We start from the raw sequence: 24,585 nt of genomic DNA on the forward strand, positions 1-24,585 counted from the left end.
ATGTGAAACCTGCTACTGTCACCTTCTGTTTTCTATCATTTTATTGTATGTAGTTTTTATTTTGCACTTCTGAAAAAAATTAAACGCAAATGAAAAATGACATTGTCCTCTTTTAAAAGATTAAGCAATTAGACAAATAGACTTGCCACCACTAGATTAAACACTGACTTCAGCCTATTTATACTCAGTTACTAAAGAGATGCGACAAACACAAAGATCACTGATTCTGACCAACTATGCTTGCAATGTGCGAGAATGTAACAGTGGTAACGTAGTGGTGTTGAGGATTTCTGAAAATGTAAAATCTAGAACACAACAGGATGGCATTATGATTTGGTGCAGCCAAACAGATCGCTCACAATCCAAACTAATCTTTGCTTTACATTTGATTTTGAGAGTCTGTTCAGCCAGGTTGAACCTATATTCTGTGTCTTTGGCCGAGAAACATCATTATACCCACACATTATACTTCTGAGATCTATTGTCGTGACATGAGGAGGATTTCTACAAGGAATAAAGATGGGTTCCAATATGTTTGTTTTTAAATAAAGTATTTTAAAACAATTTCCACTAATGATGCTCTTGAGCAGTACCACAAATAAATTGTCTGAACATGTGCTTGTTCTCTAAAAACAGCAACTTGTTCTGCTTCACTGAACACTGAGTAAGATTTTGACGAAAAAGTGGCAACATTTATGTCAGTCCCAGATTAAATCAGAAAAGAAGGGTCACACACACAATTTAGATCTAAAATCATCATTTGTGCTACTTAAATTTTTTAGCTGGGGTTGATACAATAATATGCATGATGGATTTTCATACAGACAGATCAGATTTGCCTTTTTCTCAAATTAAATCAATGAGCTGGTGTAATGTTTTTGTAAATGTTTTGCCGTAATACACAATCATTCTTCATTTTAATAACAGACATCAGGATGTGTTTAGTACTTACCACCAGTGGTAACTACTGTTTATTACCAGTCATATTCATAGTAGCCAACTCCTTTCACCACCAAGGACCAACTTTAGAAGTACGCCCAGTGTAAGCCCACTAGATGTCACTGTTCTTTTACTTTTTTGATAGTACACCCCAGGCTACACTCATCCTGCGCAGTGGACGTTTTAAAAAAAAAAAGAAACGTGTGAGCCCGTAAGATTTTCAGTTGCATCAGTTTGCAATTGGTGTTTGTTGATATAATTCCTACGAGTTATCGTGTTTGATTCCAGCGTAACACCACAGCTCGAGGTCATAAACGTTCGCTGACCGAGCTCTTCCGAAACGACACGATATTATACGAAAGGTCCGTCCTGCCGGACTGCTGGAGGCGGCCACAGCGCCATGTTGAACGAAATCTCCCTTCTCAGTGAAAAGGGGCTCGTAAAATAGCATACGGGGATAACGCTTCTACTTAGTTTTCGTAGAGGAAACCGTCAAGAATACCCTGGCAACGGGAATCGAACTGGATCCTCGGGAACCCCGGCCGGGGAGGGGGAACAGCCCCCTACCTTCCAAAATGAAGATAAACCACAATAACCGCTAGCTAGCATTAGCTCGCTAAACTACAGCTAAGCTAGTTTTCAAGGCTTTTTCTATCCCGTTTAGCCACCGGCAACCTGCTTGTACAAGAAAAGGCCCGGCATTGGCGCAACTCGCTAGCTAGTTTTTATGTGTATTATTTTTAAACTAGATAAGTAACTAGTTAGCTATTTATTACTGTACATATTTTATTTTGTAACATTTTGCAATGAGTTTGCCGCCGAAAGCGGTACCGAAATCAGCCGCTGCTGTAGGAAGTGGACCTGGAACCGGGCCGTCTCCCTCAAGTCAGCTACGGGGTACCCTAACCACCGTACAGCTCCCAGGGCCCGGGGTCGCTCAGCAGCAGCCTGCAGTACCACCGACGCAGTATCCTTCCTTCATAACAGCTCTCCCTCTATTGAAAAGGGAAAAGCTGCCCGTTTCACTTTTTGGATACCGAACCAGAGGGATAGCCCAGAGGATTGAAGGGAACGGTTGGAAGTGTTGATCTGTGTATATTAGCTGGCAAGCTAACGTTACGTTAGCTGCGGCGTTCTCTCAAATACCGTGTTTTATATTGACTAGCAGACCTCTGTGTGAACATTTATAAACTTGGCGCGAGGTAAGAAGCCGACGAGGAGCTGTCGCATCCCACCAACTGATTATAATAACTTGTTTATCTTTCGAGATGCCCTTCAATGGTGGAGGGGGACGTTGCTTAGCTTGCTGCCAATAGATTAATCCAGGATAGCCTCGATAACTCTTGCTTCACAACAAACTACTGTAGCCTTTAGTCAGCTAAACTAACATTTTAAATCTGGCTACATAATATTGCAATGGAGCTTTGCCTCGGGGCAAGAAGTGGTTTGAGAGGCGATGCGGGTCAGCGTCTGGCAGTTTATTAGTCTACGTGGAGTCTGTCATTGAAGCATGATTAGCCGGCTGCCAATCATTTGGGTGGAAATCCACCTAGCTAAATATCTAGTTGACGTGAGCTATCCTCTGAGCTCACTAGTTACATTGTTTTAGCCAAGCTTCACAGGAAGGAAGTCAAATCAGCATTCGGTGGGGATAGATACATTGTATACAATAATGTGATCATGTGAACAATAATGTGTAGTTTTAGCACGATAGTTGCTACATTTTGGAACAAGCCTGGAGGTTTCACTTTTCACCGGGTTGGATGCTTGCTGCCTCCAAAGCAATATTCATTCACGCCCTCCCCCTATGTTAAAGTGATGTTGTAGTCTGGCTTCACTTCTGTCATTACACAGCTCATGGATTTTTCGTGCATGATGTGGAATATATGTGATTACAGATTCTTTGTCAAAATATCTCTGCACACTTATACAAATTAGTTAATCACTGGCTCTCCAGTAATTATATAGTTACGCAATTAGATTTTATTCAATGTATGCATTGTGAATACGATATTATGGTAAAAGTTCGACACAGTAAATGTTTTCAGTTGCATTCTCATTGATCCTACATCTGTCACTTCTATTCAAGCGTTATCAAGTAGTTAGTTTAGACTAGAGGCCTACATTTGAGACCAGCTACTATCCTAAATCTCTTTTAATTATTCAGTAGGGTCTTACGTAAACTGAACAGAGCTGATGCCATTACATTAGGTGGGAAAGGTGACTGGCATTTCTTTAATCTACAATGCATATGTCTTTCGAGTCAAAGATAAATCCTTATCCTAGATCCAGTTGCATCTGACAACAGAATTTAACTCTGCCGGTAATCTTTAGTAATGAATGCCAAACTTTATGAATGGAGATAGCAGATCTGTGATATTCAGTGGTATTTGCCTCTGGCACTTTTGTAAGATGTCTTTTTTACAGTAACAAGGAAAGGGTTCAAAATCAAGCTAGAATTGAGAAACGCATTTACAAACAAATTTAAAATAGCCAAATTGTTATGACAGTGGAGAAAAAAAGTGGTTTGAAACCTGTACTACAGACTTAACCACGAAGGGGTGGGAGTAGTGAATGCACCAGCTGTTTTATTGAGAGCAATGACCTGTCTGACTTTGTCCCTGTGTGTGTGCCATTTCTCCTTGGCAACTGTGGGGGATTCCCCACCTCTCTTACTGGTAATGTTAACTTACCTTATAGCTTCCTGTTAACTTGCACTGAACTTGGGCTGTGTCTATTTTAGTTTTCCTTGGAACCTTCATACTCCCTAGAGGAAATTGTTGGATTGGTGTAAACCACTCATAGACTTTAATGAGGAACTAGACCAGAAAAAAAGACGGTGTGGTTTCGTGGCTGTGTTGCTTCTCACCTGTAGCCTGTAATGTAAAGTGTAGCTGGAGAATACAGTGTAATGGTCGGGAGCCTTGCCTCGTTTGGCATCAATAGTGGGCCCACTCTGTGCGTCCGGAAGCCTGTGTGTGTGCGCTAGACAAAGGCTGGACCTCTTTGAATGCAGGGCTGAGATTTTGGAGTGATTCTTCATCGATCACCACCTTTCAATGGCTGGGGCCACTGCTGGAAGTTTCAGTTCACATTTGGGCTCCAAGACCCACCTTGAACAGCTTGTACGTGAGCACATGATGAGTTTCATCTAATCTAACAAGTTTGATACCCACACAGTGGAGCTGTTCCGAGAGTTCTTAGCAAAGTGTTTTCCATTAATTCTGTGTTCATTCTATATCTATTCCTATACATTTCACTATAGTTTCGTATTCAGGTACTGCATTGAATTTGTTTGGAGGCAGTTGGCTAATCTATATTGAATAGCTGAATGTCGCAATATTCTGGAAGGTCTGTATACAGTCTGGAAGCGATAGCCTCCACACCTGATCTTACCTAAATGCCTGCTGCTGCGTCATGCCGTGGCCTCTGCGTAGATAGAGATGATATGGTGATAGACACAGTACACTCGGAGGGCCTAAGTATATCTGAACCATTAACCTATATACCTATCTATGGCTCAGTCTTAAATGGCAGAGTGAGAGACGGAGAGAGAGAGGGAAAGAGAAAGAGAGGGAGGGAGAGTCATAGCTCAGCAACCTGTGCTAAAATAAATGCAAATCCCAAATCCAATAATCTTGCTTCTTATATCTGGCTCCCGTCCATACTCGGCTGTGCCATACCATCTCCTCGGCTCATAGTGTTCTCCGTGAGTCAGGAATGTGAGGGAAGAAAGAGTTTATGCTCTCTCCCTCACAACAAAGACCCAGTTGTGAAGGCCGGTCTGTCCTGAGGACCGAGAGGGTGGATGCCTAGCCCACCCTCCTTTGGAGATGGCAGAGGCATCTTCAGTTCCCTGTAGCCCTTTGTTGTGGCAAGGGAACAGCCTAAAATAGAGTAGTTTAATATCGGCCCGAGTCATGACAGTTTACCATTTACTCTCAGTTTACCTTTGGTTAGAGATGTATCATTTTGAAACACCTGCACCGACAGCATGATGCTTGTGAAATCTGCTTTTTAGTTTAGTTCAGCCTATTCACCCTTTATCTGATCTTAATTAATTGCATTAATTCCTGACTTAAAGGGGAATGGAAGAAGAATGATTCCCCACTGCAGCATCCCTTGGTGTACTGTAGCTGCTGCCAGTGCTGTAGTGTGGCCCAGTTTATATATATTAATGGGAGCAGGCATGTCTTGACAACATTGTGAATTCCTGTCCACTCAGCACACACAGCTGCAGAAAAAAACACACGCACACTCTGAACCAGCAGAAGAAAAGAGAGGGAGTGGGGGTAGAAAGGAGGTGTGAGAGGTAGAGAGTAGGAGAATGAGTCTTGGATGAGTGATTGAGTCAGAGAAAGTCCAGGTGGAAAAAGTGGCGAAGAGAAAAGCCTACCCCTAAGTTTCCACTTTTGCGGAATGATGACTTAAGCACTGGAGTGCTCCCTGACCCCTCTGTGTTGATGCTTGTGTAGTGGTGCCAGCTTTTCCTCCACTCCGCTTGTTTGCTCAGGGGCACAGCCGTACGCTGCAGCCACTGTTGTCTTAACCAACAGGGATGCTTTCAAAGCATTGACTGGGTGCTAAGGAAGGAAGGATGCCAGTGAATTGTTTAGTGTTGCCATAACATCATATGATGGAGTTTCATAGCAAATAGTTTAAAAAGTAATAAGAATCCCCTGAAAAGACAATGATGTGTACCATTTGAAGAAAACAACAGACGAAAATGACATGATTAGCCTTGTGGTTATTTGGCACATTTTGCCAACTTGCTTTTTTTTTTTTTTTTAGATGTTCCAACTAAAGCAAAGTTTTCTAGGATAGGTCTAAAATGCTCAGGGCATGTTGTGTTTGTATTGGATGTTTTGTCTGTTTTCCAACCTTGATTGGTTCTTGGCCTTAAATGATCTTTGCGCCAGAGTTTTCCTTAATGCGTTCAACCCCAGGATCCCAAGAGTACAGCAACCGCTGGAAGACAGAATCTTCCCCACGCAGCAAGTCGCTGCAGTGTACAGCGTAAGTATACACGTCCCATTCTACATTAATGTGGTAGCGTTAGCAGAAGCAGTAGTAGTAGAGTAGAGCAGTAGAGTTAGTATACACATCCCATTCTGAATCAATGTTGAAGCGTTAGCAGTAGAGTGAGTATACACATCCCATTCTGAATTAATGTGATAGCGTTAGCAGTAGAGTGAGTATACACATCCCATTCTGAATTAATGTGGTAGCGTAGCAGCACTGGTGGAGTAGGGTTCAGGCTCCACTGAGGTGATGGTGTTTGGGTGTAAGTGGAAGTTGGAGGGGAGGTTTTGTGTGTTCGTTTTGTAGGTATGACAGTAAAAATGTAAAAAAAACTTCCTAAATATAAACTCCTCAAAAAAAGGTCGGAAACGTTATTTCGGTCGATTATTCCTCCCCTTTAATAATAACAATTGGTATTGTATTTTATATCGTTCGAAAGCCTGATTAGTCACCTTTACAACGAGGCCTGTCAATCTGCCTGTAAATCAGGAAGAAAGCCTACGGTTCCTCAGTGAAGCAAGGGTGAGGAACCGGTCTTCTTGGGGTGTTGTCTTCCTGGGACGGCCACTTTGTGGTCTGTCTTTGACTTCACCAGTCTCACAGAACTTGGTCCTAAGTTTGGAAATGGTACCAGGGCTGACACAAAAAAATGCTGCCACTCTGCGTACCGGAACACCAGCTTCCAGTTGCCCTATTGCACGAATATCCTGAATGTTTATGCTTGCATGTTTATGCTTGGAGCACACACAAACTCAATAAAGTGGCAGGACCCATGCACACAAGTGCTATCAATTAGGTGCCACTCAGGTGCCAGTCACACACCTGTGACGGGCATACACCTGCCAGCACTTTGGCAAAAAATGTTAGGCCGCTACCCACACATTTAGCTGTGTTGCTCATTCCACGAATGCACAATCCTTACAGGTTGTACGTCGTTGTAAAGGTGACTAATCAGGCTTTCCAACGATATCAAATTCAATACCAATTGGTTTTATTGAAGGGAAGGAATAATCGACCGAAACAACGTTTCCGAACTTTTTTTGAGGGGTTTATATGTAATGTCAGTGTTACTGGAAAGTATCAAATTTAAAAAAGAATGATGTCTCTAGCCCTACGATTAAAAAAACTACAACTTATTAACCATCATCATCATCAACAAGCCCCTTTTATAATGTGATTGGTAGATAAAGCACAATCAAATACTTGTTTCTTAATATTTCCATTTGAACATTTGAGTGCGTTAATAATGTGCTTTTACTAAAGTACTAAAATATGAGTATATAAATGAGTATATATATCCTGAAAAAGATGGGACATCCTGCTCACCGCACATTAAAAGCAAACAACAGATACTTAAATTAATTAACTTTAATTAAACTTAATTTAAGAAAGAACACATTTTCTTTTTTCCTGATTAAACTATTTCATAATTTGTCTAAAGCCCATGAGACATAATGTTGGGCCATCAGTGAGTGTGCCCCTAGTTTTTGTGAGGTGTCCATGTCCAAACCCCGTTGACACTAGTGTGACCCTTGTCGGCAGCTTTTTGGCCAATTTAATTAGTTGAATTAGTGGTGGAGCCTGTCTGTGAGAGAGATCACTCTGATTGGCTGTTCAGCTTTACTTTACTGTTTTGTCCTCTGGGTGATTGGATTGATAAATTCATTCAGCGTGTGGAACTGAAAAGGACAGACCCGAGCGAATTAAAAAGAAGGCCGGGCTAATTTATCTCCAGCTCTCGACACAAGTTAAGAAAAGCCCCTTGAGCTGTAGTATCCATGATTTCACCCATTTAGAGCGGTTTATCCTCAAGTAAAAGACCAAGGGCTGACCACATCAGCCCATTTGCAACTTCGGCTTCAGACATACTCTTGATTAGAAGTAGCTATACAAAACTATCTCTTGTGAGCGAGAGTGGTGTTAATATGTTAACCTGCTGGTATGGAGAGCTATTTCCTCTCGTGCAGGTGCAGAACGTACAGCCTAGTTGGCCGTTGGCTGTAGTCTTTGCAGTGTGTTCAAGTGCAATTTTTTTGGCTGACACGGGCAACGTGAGGCGACACAAGTCGTCCTTCGCACTGCAAGCTCTTTGATGTCGATTTGGTGTGGCTTAAAACTAGTGGGCTAACCAACTCCGGTAACATTAGACTACACCAACAACTATGCCATAGTAAGCACTGATTAAATCTTGCTTGCTTGCAAACTTCTATCATCCAAAACCTGCGCTCTAGAACTTTGCTTTGCTTTGGTGAAATGCAATGTTTTTTTTATTAAAAAAAGTTGAATACATTTTGTTACACAAACCTTTCGAAAGTTCTTCAATTTTCCATCTGAAACTGGAAAGCGAGGTTATGTATACAAACAAACTCCGAGATGAGGCTGTAGACCTAACATGTAACTTCCACCCAAAACATTGATGATAGCGTCACGTCAAAAGCGTGCAGTAGGAAAATTACGAACTATTTCCGCATAAAAAAAAAAAAAATTAACGCAGGCTTGCTGTCTTTCTAACGGTTGCAATTCCAATCCATTCAATATGGCCGCGGCGGAGCAGTTTCACTGTCGTGCCTGTGTTTTGTTTACTTTGATTTCTTTTTTTTCCCCTCTTTGTTGAGCTGGTCTTTTCTCGCCCCAGTGGCGTTTCCTGTGCTGTGTGGTCTGAACTCCCAGACCTGCCCTCCCCTCCCTCAACCGCACGCACGCACGCACGCACGCACGCACGCACACACACACACACACACTCAAACTCAAACTAACGCAAACACACTCCCTCCAATCTCTGAGCGACAGCTCTGGTCCCCGTGATCTGGCCTTCACACATCCCCACTCCCTTGCACCCCACACCTGACCCACCACCCTGCCCCACCCCCATCCCTTCCCTGGAAAACTCCCGGGCTGACGGATAAAGCTGCTTAATCCATTCCGCTAACACCACCCACCACAAGTGGGTCACCCTACCAAGTCCACCTCCACCTGGATGTGAGAGATTTGCTTGAGAGCAAAAAAGGAAAGTCAGCGCAATCTCGACCCAAACTCACATATTCATTTGTGTAGCTGAGGCTTCACCCTGTTCTGTCAGAGACGGCTGGTCAATAGAAAGCTTCTTAATAGAAAGTAGCAAAAACATGCTGCAGGAGAGCTGGGATGTGGAGAAGAAATGCTCAAAGTAAGGAGGTGAAGGTGACCAGCATCCCTTCATCTGGCTGCCTTTCAATTCCAGCCCTGCCGCTAGTGCTAACGAGCAGCGCGGACGGAGGCACAGGTGTGGGCCCTCTCACGACCCGGCTTTAGCACAGGGGGGGGCAGGTTAATCTGCTTATCATTCCTCTTCCTGCTTTTACAACCCAGGGCTGCAGCACCAGCGCCGCCAGCAGCAGCAGTGGCTCTCTCAGCGCTCTCCTAGTGGGCCTGTTTGCAGCTTTTACTTTGTACTTATTTACCGAGTATCGGGTGAAACTCAAGAGGCAGGGAGCCTGGTGTTGAAGCTGTGAGTAATAAAAGAAAAGAGGGTTAAGAGAAGAGGGGGGAAAAGGCCTCAGCTCCACCGGATGACTGTTCATACAGAGTGCAGGATTGTCTGTGGAGGGTGGATGGCTGACTAGCAGCATGTGTAACTGAAGCAGAGAGCTGGCGCTCTGCCCAGGAAAAAGAGGAGAGAGAGAGAGAGAGAAGAGAAGAAAGAAAGAAAGGAAGGGAGGGAGAGAGGGAGGGTGAAACTCAGTGAGGCCCTGTCCTCATGCAGCCCCAGCCAAGAGTAAGGCTCTGTCTGTCTCTCTCTCTCTCTCTCTCTCACACACTCACACACACACACACACACACACACACACACACACAGACACACACACTAACACTCTTACTCCCTCTTTCCCACTTCCCCAATGCTCCCCTCCTCTCTCCTGTAATCCCAACTGCTGTCTCTGTGCAGTAAGTCAAGGAGTTCATTTGCTACCTGCTATGTGTGTGTGAGTGAAAGAGGCTGTATGTATGATTATGTGCGCATTTGTTTGAATATATGTGTGAGAGACGGAGGGAGGGAGAGAGAGAGAATGTGTGATTGAGAACCTATGTGCTGCTATGCTCTCTGATCTTCTCATCTGTATGTGTGTGTTTCTCAGCTGAATTGTATTGATTTCTATTGATAGTCAGGTCCAGGCATATATGAGTTCTGTCCAGTCAGCACTTTGGCTCTGATTTTTTTTTGTAGTTTCGCAGCTCAGGGCTTCTGACACTTTCTGTCCCCAGTAGTATTGTGTGTGCCCCAGGTCCAGAGGTTTAGGCCTTTGAAGTGTGTGCGTGGGTGCACGTGCGTGTGTGTGGGCGGGCGGGCGTGAAAGCGTGCGGGCAGGTGTGTGTAAGCAAGAGTACTGGGGGTATAAAGTGTACTACAAACAGGTGTGTATGTGTGTGTGTACGTGTCCCACCTCTCCCTGTTGACTCCTCTCTCCCCTTGTGTTGTGTGTTCTGCAGGTCCAGAGACCTCCCGGCCCCCCCTACACAGCACATGACATCGGCAAGGCCCACCCCAACCTAGCAGCCACACCGCCAGGCCACGCCTCGTCTCCCGGCCTCTCTCAGGTATCAGTGTCCTCAGTGTCCACTGCGCATCTGTATGGCCATCCGAAGAGCTGGGAGGCAGGCGGAGGGGTGAGTGAGCCCACCGGGCGTCCGTGCTCTGTCTGTCTGTCTGTGTTACTGTGTGTGTCTGTCAGTCAGTCTGTCTGTGTGTGTGTGTTTGTGCAAGTTGGTGTATCCGTGTGTTTGTGTTACTGAGGACATCTGTTGTCTGATGTCTATCAGTGTGTGTTTCCGTGTGTGTGTGTGTCTCTGTTAGGGTGTGTTGCCAGAAATGAGTATGCACTGTAGTTTAGACGGTACACTTTCATGAACACACCTCATCCTCAAGGGGGCACCAGCTTGCTTCTTGTTTACTTTTTGAGCTAGCTAGATAAGGACCTGAAGCAAGGCGGATGGCGAATGATTCCCTGTGGTAGTGGTTGTAGCTTCTTACAGGTGTAGTTGGCAACTGGAGTTCCTGACATGTTTGGGGCGCTCGTCCAGGATGCTTTTTTTATAGCGTGTTCGGTAGGTTGCAATCCTTGGTGTACACAGACTTATGAGTAGGAAACCAAGTTTTTTCTGTTAGTATTAACTTTGGTTGGACTGGCTTTTTTTTTTATTTGGGTGTAACATTGCATTGGGTAACATAGGGTGAGTTCACACTGGTCCCTTAAATCGGCAATGCTATTAGCCTTGAGGCATAATGTCAACACGGTGGAGGCAGAGTTTGTGAGAAGTGTTTGGTACTGTGCTACTGTTTATTTAGGCCGGTGGCTTGAGTTTGGTCATAACTCAGCCCTTGAGGCAGTGTTTGAGGTCTGCAACTGTTTTGGTGTTGAATTAACACTTAGGTGGCTAGCAGATTTGGCTCCAGGTAAGTTTAGCAGTTTTTTACAGTCGCAATTTTTTTTCTGTCTTGTATGGCAGTATTTGATGCCAAAGGATTTTTTAATCACATTAACGTAAAGGGAAACTTCAACCCTAACCCTGGGACCTATTTTTAAGTCTTTTTGGGTCCAAACTTTTACTAAGGACAATTACTGAAATTGAAATTTGAACACTAGAGGTCTTGGCAGATGCAATCACTGGGTTCTTGGGGATTCCAGAGATTATCAGAGAGCAAAACGAAAAAGAAAGAGTTACATAAGACTATCGGGGACAAGAGAAGAAGGTAAAATTGGCAAGTTGGATTGTCCAACCTAGCGGAGAGTGAAAAATAATCAACAAGAGGGTGAGCATGATATTCGCTCTGATTTGAATAGCTGTTTGATGTTGGTGCCAAAGTTATGTGAGGATGATGTCAGCTTGTTCTTTGATTACTCAGAGAAGCTAGCTGGTGAACTAGATTGGCCACAGGAGAAACAGCGCTAGCTGCTGCAAACTGTGGCTGTGGTGAAGGAAGCGGCTGGGTCCCAAGTGTGTCCGACATCTTGACTGAGGGGCTAGAGACTGCAGCTTGACCTGGATTCTTTTCTGTATGTGAGGAGACCTGTGCAGAGTTGTGTGCTGCTGAGTGGGGCCCTCAATGGCACAAGGCTCTTCAGTAGAGCATCTGGACACGGTTACCTGTTTGATGTCTTCCGCAGGACCTTTCTGCTGAATGTATGGACGCCATTGTGACTGAGTTGGCTGCAGTTGTAGGCTCTCCTTGCAGAGCAGGTAAAGGGATCTTTGGTCGTACTGTTAAGGGCAGTTGCCTCTAGTTTTGAAGTGACTTGTGAGCTGCTGTCCTATCGTGGTGCTGACATTGCATTGGGTAACATAGGGTGAGTTCACACTGGTCCCTTAAATCGGCAATGCTATTAGCCTTGAGGCATAATGTCAACACGGTGGAGGCAGAGTTTGTGAGAAGTGTTTGGTACTGTGCTACTGTTTATTTAGGCCGGTGGCCCAGAGAGTCAAGGGGGTGATGATGGCTGTTTGTTCTGCTGAGTCCGTGTTAGCCAGGAAGGAATTTCCAGACTCTAGAGTGGTTACCTGAGCAGCTGGCAAATATGACATAAGCGAGAGGATGTGGTTGGGTTGTCCACCAATTACAAAGGCTTGTTTAGGGACACCCAAAGCCACACTCACCTGATAACCTGTGATGTAGGTACACGCCAGCAGCATTACTACCAAGTGCATCCTTGTAATGAGGTTCAGGTTAAGGTTGGGCAATCTGGTAGGACGGATGACATTTTAACTGTCATTATTTGAGCCTCTGAAATGGGATGTTAGCGATTTAAAAACGCCATTCCTGACAGTGTGGGTTTGAGGCTGTGACAGTATCTATTGCTTTGCTGTTTTTGCTACACTGATTGACTAGTGCCTCTTGAGGTACAAAGTGGTAATATGAGGGAGAACCTGAGCATGATAATTTTAGAGCGCTTCTGGGCAACACCTCATCCACAAGGGGACACTAGCTTGCTTATTGTTTACCTGTTGGGCTAGCTATAAAAGGCCCTGAAGCAAGGTGGATGGGGAACGATTCAGTGTGGTGGAATCTTACGGTTGGCTCACCATACTTTCAGTGTTGATTACCCCATCCAGTTTGGGTCATCTGAGAGGATTCCCTTCCCTGGTTTAGGATTTACTTTGGTTTATTTCGTTTGTTACTTGAAGTTTCAAATTTTTCCATTTTTTTTTAAATGGTTCCGGAGTTAGGAGGCGAGATGAGCCCACACTTGGGCTATTCGCCACCCGAGACTCAGCCTAGGCTGGCCTAGGTCCTTGGAGGTAACCTGGTGTCTCCTTGCACATTCATCCATGTAGCATCTTACATACTGACCAACACGTCTATTGCACACATTTAGGTTAGATTGGGCAACTTAGAACGCCCTAGACTTTGGTTGCGAGCATAGTTGCCAACTGGAGATCCTAACAGAGTTTCTGTGTGTCTGTCTTGCTAAAACACTGCTGTCGTCTGGTGGCGCAGTCCCTCTCGCTGCCATTTGGCCGTTTGTTGTTGTTTTTATTCCTATGGTTTCTTGTTGGTATTGATCAAATTGTTGGACTGTGACTGTCTGGCCACCTCCATATGGCCTGTTCATCTAACCTGTGACCAGATCAACATGCTGACACTTGTTGCTGCTGGCTTGTGTAATATGAGGAAAATTACTTTTAGTTTTTCTTTTACTGAAAACCTGCTCTTTACGTGAAATGGAGTTAACAGTGATTCATCTGAACCGTTTCAGTTTCATTTTTAGTATAATCAGAAATAGTATCCAGTAAAACAGGTTACTGCTATCATATAAATATTATTTTGTAGTGTTACTATAGTGATTACTAGCTCCTAGTCTAATATGTGGGGTCTCTCTTTTGCAACCTGAGCGAGAAGCTTTGATCCAAGTTCATAAATAGCTGAAAAGCACCACCAACAGCATGCATGCCATGTGTCTGTTCACAGAGCTGTCACAGTGTTGTTAACACAGTCTGTCCAGTCCATTGATTATCAGGCCTTAACGTCTGTATCTTGTGTTCAGATTCTCACACTCACTCACTCACTCACACTCATACATACGCCCACCCACCTGCTCACTCTCTCTCTCTCTCTTTCTCTCTCATACACACACACACACACACACACACACACACGGTCTCACTTTGAATCACACTCCCACTCCCTGAGAGCCCATACAGTGCGTGGCTCCGTTCTGTACCAGGAATAGAAAAGATGTCACAGTGACTCAGCTGTTCTAGGGCTGCACCCAACCTCCCCTCCCCTCCACCCCCCTCCCTGGTCAAACCAGAGTGCTCACATTTCCGCACCACGGCTGGGTAGGGAACTGCACCCTCAGCCGCCTCTGCTCCTGCCTCCGGAGGGGATTTTAGACCGCACTATTAATAGTCCCATGAGTGAGCGTGCCCAGGAGGCACAACCTGAATCACCATGCAACATCCATCCGACACAAACACTTGTGCCCAAACATGCACAAACATAACCCTGAGTATTAACAAACACAGAGGCAGACAGGAGTAGCAACTCACTCGCTAGCACACACACACACACACACACACACACACACACACACACACACACACACACACACACACACATTCTTATGTAGCCTGAAATTAACACTGGAAACTGGCCAACACTGCTCGTACTGTCAGTGCCCACTCTTCAACTCATTGGAACTTTTGGGAATGCTACCCCAAGCACATGCAGAGCCATACATATGTTAATACAAAATGGCCACAAACACAACCGCAAGTCCATGCAGACACAGAAGCTAGCTCAAAGTACAAGCATTGACCAACAAACCACACCAAAACACAGGCTAGTCAGAATCAGGGTTGCAGAGCAGAGAGAGGGCCACAGCATGAGCCTGTCAGAGAGGAAATGAGAGCAGAGACATGGGAGAGGAGTGGAGGAGAGGGGATGTGGAGGAGAGGAGTAGAGGATAGGGGGATGTGTGGAGAGGAGGAGAGGAGAGGGGGATGTGGAGGAGAGGGGGATGTGGAGGAGGGGATGTGGAGGAGAGGGGATGTGTGGAGAGGGGGAGAGGAGAGGGGGATGTGGAGGAGAGGGGATATGTGGAGAGGGGATGTGTGGAGAGGAGTAGAGGATAGGGGGATGTGTGGAGAGGAAGAGAGGGGATGTTGAGGAGAGGGGATGTGTGGAGGGGAGTGGAGTGGAGGAGAGGGGATGTTTGTAGAGGAGAGGGGGATGTGGAGGTGAGGAGAGGGGAGTAGAGGAGGAGAGGAGATGTGAAGATGTGAAGGAGAAGAGAGGGGATGTGTGGAGAGGAGTGGAGGAGAGGGGATGTGTGGAGGGGAGGGGAGTGGAGGAGAGGGATGTGTGGAGAGGAGTAGAGGAGAGGGGGATGTTTGGAGAGGAGTGGAGGCTATGCAAAGAGGGATTGAAAGGAGGTGAAGACCGGAGAGATGGGTAAGGAAGGGAGGGAATAGTGTGGGAAAGGAGAGAAGATGTACAAGTGCAGGATAGTAGCGATGGAGAAAGCAGAGGAGGAAGGGAGAGAGGAGGAAGGGAGAGAGGAGGAAGGGAGAGTGGAGGAAGGGAGAGAGGAGGAAGGGAAAGAGGAGGAAGGGAGAGTGGAGGAAGGGAGAGAGGAGGAAGGGAAAGAGGAGGAAGGGAGAGAGGAGGAAGGGAAAGAGGAGGAAGGGAGAGAGGAGGAAGGGAGAGAGGAGGAAGGGAAAGAGGAGGAAGGGAGAGAGGAGGAAGGGAGAGAGGAGGAAGGGAAAGAGGAGGAAGGGAGAGAGGAGGAAGGGAGAGAGGAGGAAGGGAAAGGAGGAAGGGAGAGTGGAGTGATGGTTAGAGGAGCGGAGAGATGGTTAAACGAGTAGATAGGAGAGGTGATGTGCTGTGCCGTACAGTGTTGAAGGCTGGGCCATGTCCTGTCGCATCAGCTCACACTGCACCCACGCGTCCAGGCTATGCCTCTCCTCATACCACTCTCTCTCTCTCCGTCTCTCTCTCTGTCTAGAGCTTGTTTCTCCTCATCTCTCTCTTTGTACCCTCAGTCTTGTGCCTCTTTTGGTTTCACACTCACCCTTTCTCTTCTTTCTCTATCTGCTCTTTATCACTTCCTCAATCCATATCTATCTCTTTATGTGTCTCTATATCCCTCTTTCTATCTCTCTCTCTCTCTCTCTCTCTCTGGACGGCAGTGTGAGTGAGGGTGTATGGCAGATTTGTCAGTGTCAGCAGACCGCAGTGTTTGAGCCGGCAGGGAGTGGACGCTCGTTGTGCCTCGTCACCCCACACACACGACTCACACACTCAGCCTCTCTCTCACACACGCACATGCACACTCACACACTCACACAGAAACCCAGCAGGTTACTGGGGCTTCTCATTCTCCCTGGAGTGATCTTGTGGTATCTTTTCTGGTATCTCAAAGCTGATCCCTAACCACTGATTTTTTTTTTAATCCTCTTGTCTCTCTCTCTCTCTCTCTCTCTCTCTCACTTTCTCCCCCTGCCCTTCTTCTGGACATCTCCCTCTCCTCCTCCTCCGCCTCCTCTTCCTCCTCGTGCTGCTGCAGTCTCCGTACAGCTCTGGGCAGAATGCAGGCACCACCCAGCTGGTGTACTCCCCACCGACGCAGCCAATGAACGCACAGCCTCAGAGCCGCCCGGTAAGTGCCTCATTCTTCCTTCTACTAGGGGAGGGGTGCAGAGAAGACGTTTGGGTTTGAGACCCCAGCACTGGTACTGAATGGCAGCCGCCGTTCATTCAGATTGTTAGTGCCTGTTTTAGGAAGGCTTGTGCACGGAAGTCCCCAGTTAAATGAGGTGTAGTATGATGAGTGTGTTCGAGTGTGTCCAGTGTTCGTCTCCACCCTGCTGCATGGCGTCAGAAAGATCATCACAGCTGATGAGACGCACTGCTTCTAGGGATTGTTCCAAACTCCAGTCTGGCAACGAAGCTCACAACAAAAGTCTGGTGTTTAAACTTATTGCCCAAACTGAAGTCCCTGACCTAAATGTGTGTTAGACATGTTAGTCTGTATGTAAGAGGCTAAGTGGATGTATGCAAGGGGACACCAGCTTACCTCCAGGGCCCCGGGCCAACCCAAGTGGTGTGTCCAGCAGACAAACAGCTTAAAGGCTGATTTATGCTTCTGTGCGGAGTCCACGCTGTGGGTACACCTTGGTACAGCATAGCCCTGTAGCCTACGTCGTAGCCTGATGTGCACCTGCCCATAAATGGATCTATATGTTGCAGCAACGCAGACCACTGCAAATGTGATTATCAACACACCCCCAGACATCAGACAAACGGACTAGTCACTCTGCTGTGAATTACTGACCTGACTTTGTTAGTAAGCTGTCTACTTTGTGGCTAACGTAGGCTAACATGCTAATGTTGTGATACCTTGCGTGATCACCTCACATTTTGGTTACAATACCGGGGGGAATGATATTGTACAGTGTCTGTTTTCTGGTAACTTTAAAAATAAAACGTACTGGGAAAGAAAAAGACCAACTTGTTTAATTTACATGGAGTGAGGTCTGCCAACTTTGTTTAATTTTGTAGGCAGACACAAGTTCACAAGTATAAATGCAAACAATGACGTAGGCCACTTGCATAGGCTATGGTGTAGGCTCCGCGTGTAACTACAAATCAGACGTAAGCGTGGAGTTCCGCTTCCCACATCCTAGTGCAAAACAGGAGAAATCCGTGTGTGTATGTGTGTCTGTGTATTTGTGTCCCACCATGGAGTTTGATTGGTATTGTCCCAAGGTATGATTCAGTTAATACAATGTCTCTGCAGATTGTGTGTGTGTGCGTGTGTGTGTGTGGTGGCTTGCAGAGCTTGTGGTTCTATCTTGCTCTTTATGTACTGCACTGATTATTCTCATGTCTCTTCCCTCTCTCACCCCCTCTATCTCTTCCTCTCCTTCCTCGTCTCTTCTTTGCACTGCTCCCTGCCTCCCTCCTCAACCCCCACCCCTCCTCACAGTATGCGCCCGGGCCTCGTCCAACCCACCACCAGGTAACATACACCCCTCTCTCTCAGCTTGTGTGTGTGTGTGTGTGTGTGTGTGTGTGTGTGTGTGTGTGCGTGCGTGCGTCCGGTGTCTGTGTGTCTGTGTGTCTGTGTGTGTGTGTGTGTTTGTGTGTGTGTGTGTGTGTGTGTGTGTGTGTGTGAGAGAGTGACTTTTCCCAGTCTGAAACTGAACTGGTGGGGGGTGGTGCGTTGGGGTGCTGGTAAAGTGTTGATTTGCTGTCCTGAAGTCGTGGTGTGCCGTCAGTATTGATCACCCTAGAGGGATCGATTTGACATAAGTGCTTTTAAAGAGCCACATCCATGGCGGTGTTGACTCAATGCCATCCTGGAGAAGATAAATGGTGTGTGTGAGGGAGAGAGAGAGACAGCAGGGGAGTGTGTACACAGTCTTTTATGTGTCCTCTTAAATGAAGCCTGGCAGGAGATGGTTTGGAAGTTGGTGGCGTCTATCCAAAGATCAGTGTTCACAGGCACATACACACTTTCACACATCACACAAATGGAAATGCATGGCTGTATATAGACACATACAGTATACACATGTTTATTCACTTCATCTGACAGACCTATGTGACGTCTACTTGGTTTTCAATCTAGAGCTGTTTACATCTGAGAATTTCACTATGAAGAGTTGATGTTATAGCCTAGAAAAGGCATAATTTCCAAGGAGTCAGTACTATCCAAAACAACTGCTGTTTGAGAGACTGAGAGCTCATCCCATCATAACTGTGGCCACACAGTGCTTTACTCCACTGATAGGCCACCACACCTTTGGCCTTGTGTCCATGTCAGGTGTGGGGTGGGGAGCATAGCTTCTCAAGGGAGGGCACTGTTTTATGGAAATAACCTGTATCCAGTTTGCCTAGATTACCCAGCAGTCTGTTTATACAGGGAGCCATCAGCAGTTTCCATTGCCAACTTCTCTCATTCACTTGAGTCAGATGTTTAAATAAGCTCCATTTAAATACATCCAGGACTTAGTGGACTAATTCACACCTCTTCAAATGATACAATCTTTACCCCTCCTGCATCCATCAAGCATGAAAGCGTTCTTGTAACTGGCAACCACCATTAACCTGTGTGGATATATATTTTTTTTTTAAGTGACTGTGGTTTTAAGGTGTGTGTGTCTGTATGTGTTTTACACACTTGCCGTGACTTGTCTGATCCCCTTTCACCAACATGGCCCATTTCCAGGAGTTGCTGGTCTATTTTGCCCCTGTTTGCTAGCAAGGTCTCTGAAAAGCTGCTGGTGTTGTATTCTAGAAAGGCTAGCCTGGAGGAATGCAGGCTCATTGTCGCTGGAAGGGCTATGGAAGGGGGGTGGGGAGGTTGTGTGCAGGAGAGGGGGTGAGCCAAGTTCAGTTCAAAGCTTCCTGTGTGTGTGAGTGTGTGAGTGTGAGAGTCTCTGTGTGTGTGTGTGTGTGTGTGTGTGTGTGTGTGTGTGTGTGTGTGTGTGTGTGTGTGTGTGTGTGTGTGTGTGTGTGTGTGTGTGTGTGTGTGTGTGTGTGTGTGTGTGTGTGTGTGTGTGTGTGTGTGTGTGTGTGTGTTCACACATGGATGATATCACCGCGTTGCCCTCGGCCATAGTCCCTGGTCCCAGTGTGGCGATGCACAGGGAGAGCAGGCCCTATTCAGAGCACAGACTTTCACTTGCTCCCAGAAAGCATGGCTGTGATGAATAGGGTCTCACACAAGTGTGTGCGTGCGTGTGTGTGTGTGTGAGGTCTGTGTATTAGTCTTCTTTGTCCCACCAACCCAATTAGCACAGTGTCCCACTAGTTCTTCTCTTTTTCCCTGCTTCAATATTCAAGGGAGGATTCAGACCCATTCAGGTAATGTAGAAAAGTCTCCAGAAGTGCATGGCATGACGCTCCCGTTTCTTTTATCTCCTTTACCCCATCCGCCACCCCAAACACACATACACACACACACACACACACACACACACACACACACACACACACACACACACACGCACACACTCCAGAATGCTGTCCCAGAATGCCATCCTGTTCCCACCCAAGAGGAAACCAACTCCTTTCTTTTATCTCTTTCTTTTTTTTAATCCCCTTCTTCAGCATTTCCTCAACGCCTCTGTGGTTTTGATAGTATTTCAATCACTCATCTATTGTTCCTCCATCTTTTTTCATTAATATAAATGAATGTATGATGTCTAATATAGAACATTTTGTCATGCCCTCACACATCCAGCTCACAACGAGAATATTAAATAGCTGATGTAATTATCCAAATAAAATAATCCTCTTCAAATTTTCCTTTTCTGGAAGCTCAGTCCACTTAGCCTGTAGCCTATAACAGTCCATCCCTGACCGGGCTTAAGTTTACCTGGCCCTACCTGTTTGATGCCCACTGAGCAGACACCACCCTGGGCTCCCCTCACCCAGTGAGTCGTGTACCTCAGACACCACCCTGGGCCCCCCTCACCCAGTGAGAGTCGTGTACCTCAGACACCACCCTGGGCCCCCCTCACCCAGTGAGAGTCGTGTACCTCAGACACCACCCTGGGCCCCCCTCACCCAGTGAGAGTCGTGTACCTCAGACACCACCCTGGGCCCCCCTCACCCAGTGAGAGTCGTGTACCTCAGACACCACCCTGGGCCCCCCTCACCCAGTGAGAGTCCTGTACCTCAAGCAAAGGAAAGGCGAGTTAATAGATGGGCCCCTCAGCATCACCCTGTCAGCACAGACAAGTAATAAGCAGAAGAGCCATTAACTGTGTGTGATGGAGGAGGGAGAGGTGTGTGTGTGTGAGTGTGTTAGAGCGTGGCTCGGGCCGTTTTTTTCTGTCCGAGCCCGGCCCGGTCCGACAGAATAGCAACCGAGCCCGGACCGAGTCCGACAGCCATTACATTTATTTTTTCGAATCCGAGCCCGACGGAATCAATTTCTCAACTGTTCATAGTAGCTTACTAATGCCACATTGACGTACGTTTTTTTAAGAATATCCTGGCGTTATTAAACTGGGGCATCAACAGTTAAATGCTCTCTCTCACAGACAAGCGCTGTTAAACGCACAAGCGTACACAATAAGGCCAATAAGCATATATTTAAATTAAATGATTCACATTGCAAGAACGTTTAGTAAAATGGTGCGTCTCCCTTAAACAGGAGCATGTACAAGGAGGAACAACGGTGACGCATAGTTTGTATGTAGCGACAAATATTTATGTGCTGTAACAGTGTTAACCAGTATGTGAGTAGCGTGAGTTTTATTAAAGCATAGCGTGTGTAATGTGTAGCTATTTCATCCCGTTTGTTAACCTTTCCTGCTCTCTGTATTTACTAACCAGCAACAGACGTAAAGGAAAGGGAATTAACCCCGAAGTTAAAAACATGTAATCTGCTTCGGCCGTGGAGCATTTTACTCCCCTGCAATCTACAACTTTCAGAGACAGACAGCAGGAAAGGTTAACAAACGGAATGAAATAGCTACACATTACAAACACTATGCTTTAATAAAACTCACGTTTCATGCTACACCAACGGAGGCACAACAGACAAGTCTTACCATTGAAGATCTTTTAGCACGCCGTCGTTTTGTTGTGAAACTATCCGAGGTTTAATCCATGTTGTTGTGGAGAACGATAGTTGCATCAATCATATTTCATTAAAACTTCACACTTCTTACATTGGACATATCCAACAACCAAATTAGAATTTGCATCGTCTACTAAGCAGAAATATCTCCATACAGTAGATTTCCCTTCGTTTAGTATCATGTTAAAGTCTCCAGATGAACTTTCTCCGTGATGCCATTTTGCCACCTGTAATCGTGTTGTCACGGACACAAATTCCCGCCACGGGAAGAAGGCTGTTATCCTAAAATGTAGGACCTAAATGTAATTTATTTTATTTGTCAAAAACGAACTTTTGCATCATGTGAAGCAGACAGTTGGCTTGACTATTTATTAAGATATTTTAAATTTGGAATGTTCAATGCATTATCGCGCTGATGTGTTGAGCCCGACCCGAGCCCGCTCATACATTTCTAATATTTATCCGAACCCGGCCCAACCCGACGGGTTCCGACGGGCTCGGGTCGGGTTGCTATCCTCTAGTGTGTGTGTGTGTGCGTGTGTGTAGGTGGATGTGTGTGCACACGACACCCCTCCCCTCTGCATGTCATCAGTGACCTCAGCATTCTGCTACTGTCCCGCTCCTGTCGTGAATGATATCCGGGACGCTTCCTGTAAATCACAAGATGCACAGTGGCAACCCAGTTTCCCCAAATGACCCCTTCACAGGGCTTCCCCCGCTGTGGCTTTTATCAGCAACAGATTATTACAACAACATCTGACCTGCTTGATGAACAAGAGTGGTCAGAGTTCAGTTTCTGTTTCAGACACATAACCCAACCTTTGCTTTTCAGCCTCCCTGTAGGGGTATTGGCATAATGTTCTTATGACTGAAGTTTGGTGTTGTCATACATGCACATCAAATCATTGTATTTTACAACCAGTCACAGGATTTTGTAAGGGATTTTTAGTTTTAGTCAGTATTAGTCAGAACCCTGTTTAAAGAAGTTAGAAGAGCTTTTACTGCCCTTGCAGGTGTGATGTTCTACCCAACTGCACCCCAATGGTATGAAACGTGAAGTTTCCCTCAAACAAGAATTGAGTCAGGCTGATCTGGATCAATGCTCAAGGCCATGGACAAGTGTTCTGCTTCCCCTGCAGTAAATGGCCTGTACACACTGAGCTAGTCCAGCTCATCAAAGTGTTGATGAGGTGTGAACAGGCAGAGACCTAAAGCACACGCCATTGTGGGTGGACACCAGCAGGTGTGGGGGCACCCTGTTCTGTATGGGCATATTAGAGCTTGGGGATCAGCTGTGTTGTGCTGAGCTTTAGAAACTTACCTGTCCTTGCCTCTCTCTCTCTCTCTCTCTCTCTCTCTCTCTCTCTCGCTATCCCTCTCTATCACTCTCTATCCCTCTCTCTCCCTCTCTCTCTTCCTCTCTCTCTCTCGCTATCCCTCTCTATCCCTCTCTCTCTCTTTCTCTCACTCTCTCTATCTCTATGTCTATCTATCTTTCTATGTCACTCTTTCCATGTCCCACCCCAGTTTTTTCAGAGGACCCAAATGCAAACGGCGCGGCCCACCATTCCAAACAACAACCCTTCCATCAGGCCGGCCTCCCAGAACCCCACGGCCGTCTACAACCATAACCAGCCCATCATGATGACCATGACCGCCATGCCCTTCCCCTCGCCGCAGGCCCCACAGTACTACATCCCACAGGTCAGTGCACCCAAGGTCTCTTCCTCTGGAGGGGGGTGTGTGTGTGTGTATGTGTGTGTGTGTGTGTCCTCTGTCACTGCAAAAGTGCTTGTGTGTCTGTTTGTGTGTTTATAATTCATATCCTCATGTGTCCATATACATATGGAATGGAGAGTTGTCCTGCACTGTTTGGTCTACAGCATGCTCTTGGTCCAAAGCACAGTGCAGTCTGGTAACTACTTTAGCTTGGAAGGAAGCGGTTTAGTGACATGCAGAGCTATAAATAGCATTTCTTTTTTTTGGTTCAAAAACGTTTAAAAGTGTGTCACCCAATAGTATCTAGGTAATCTTCTGTAATTCACTGAAGCATAAAGCTGTTGACTTGTCTTTAAGTCTTCAGGTAAATTTGTGGTAGTATGTTACTTTTCTTGATGATGTAGCAGACTGCATTACCTTTCACAGACATCATTTTCTGATCGCTCAGGAACCCGAACTAAATTCAACGTGTGTGTGTATGTGTGTGTCTACAGTACCGCCACAGTACCCCACAGTATGTGGGCCCTCCGCAGCAGTACTCGGTGCAGCCCACGGGTCCCAATACCTTCTACCCCGGGCCCAGTCCAGGGGAGTTCCCCACGCCATATGGTGAGTTTGGGTTTCTGCCTCTGAATCTTTGGTAGGTAAGAGAGGCTATAATATAACTGCATTGGTAAGTGTTGGTTAATTGCCCAGAGCTTATTCAAACCCTGCCCTTCAGTGTGTGCTTACGCTTGTTCCCTGTGTGGAAACATGACTCTGTGTCTCCTCTGTGTCCAGCCCCCTCGTACTATCCAGGACAGCCTGTGTACACCCCCTCACAACCCATAATAGTGCCTACACCACCGCAACCTCCACCTGCCAAGAGGGAGAAGAAAACAGTGAGTATCTGAGTCACTCTACCAGAAAGAGCTCGTTACCGCTCTCATTAGGGGTTGGTTGGGGAAGAGGTCTTTATATTAGTGTTGGATACGAGCCGCTCGGAATGATGAGCTTCAGTGAAATGCTCTTGAATGTCAAAGTAAGGGGTCATACAGATTGCATAATGAATACAGTGGGAGGGTCTCTTGTAGTTGCTGGTGCTTTAGTGATGGGCTCTGTCTCTCTCGACATCATTGTCCTCCAAGATCCGTATCCGAGACCCCAACCAGGGCGGCAAGGACATCACGGAGGAAATCATGTCCGGGGTCGGTGGGAGCCGTAACCCGACCCCACCTGTGGGAAGACCCTCCTCCACCCCCACACCTCCACAGGTAAGAGTACTGTGGCAGAATCAAGTCATCTCTTCGGCACCATCTCTGTTCACCCATCACAACCTCCCTTGTCCATC

The 24,585-nt window shown here is 46.2% G+C and overlaps 1 protein-coding gene across 15 annotated transcripts in view; it reads left to right on the plus strand.

The window, feature by feature from the left end:
* Positions 1-1,161: 1,161 nt before the first annotated feature.
* eif4g3b (eukaryotic translation initiation factor 4 gamma, 3b) overlaps positions 1,162-24,585 on the plus strand; it is a 43,873-nt gene continuing 20,449 nt past the window's right edge. For 3 of the 15 annotated variants that reach the window (XM_080854020.1, XM_080854032.1, XM_080854027.1), the window contains exons 1-10: positions 1,162-1,906; positions 5,859-5,955; positions 10,429-10,605; positions 16,506-16,598; positions 17,928-17,960; positions 19,790-19,810; positions 23,064-23,240; positions 23,750-23,864; positions 24,036-24,136; positions 24,374-24,508. In XM_080854020.1, coding sequence (XP_080710146.1) covers positions 1,746-1,906; positions 5,859-5,955; positions 10,429-10,605; positions 16,506-16,598; positions 17,928-17,960; positions 19,790-19,810; positions 23,064-23,240; positions 23,750-23,864; positions 24,036-24,136; positions 24,374-24,508 — 1,110 coding nt within the window. In that variant the 5' untranslated portion in view covers positions 1,162-1,745. The remainder of the gene's footprint in view (positions 1,907-5,858; positions 5,956-10,428; positions 10,606-16,505; positions 16,599-17,927; positions 17,961-19,789; positions 19,811-23,063; positions 23,241-23,749; positions 23,865-24,035; positions 24,137-24,373; positions 24,509-24,585) is intronic. The other 12 variants (XM_080854028.1, XM_080854024.1, XM_080854029.1 and 9 more) reach the window with 7 other exon arrangements.

The sequence above is a fragment of the Sprattus sprattus genome, assembly GCF_963457725.1.
Source record: "Sprattus sprattus genome assembly, chromosome: 16".
NCBI lineage: Eukaryota > Metazoa > Chordata > Actinopteri > Clupeiformes > Clupeidae > Sprattus > Sprattus sprattus.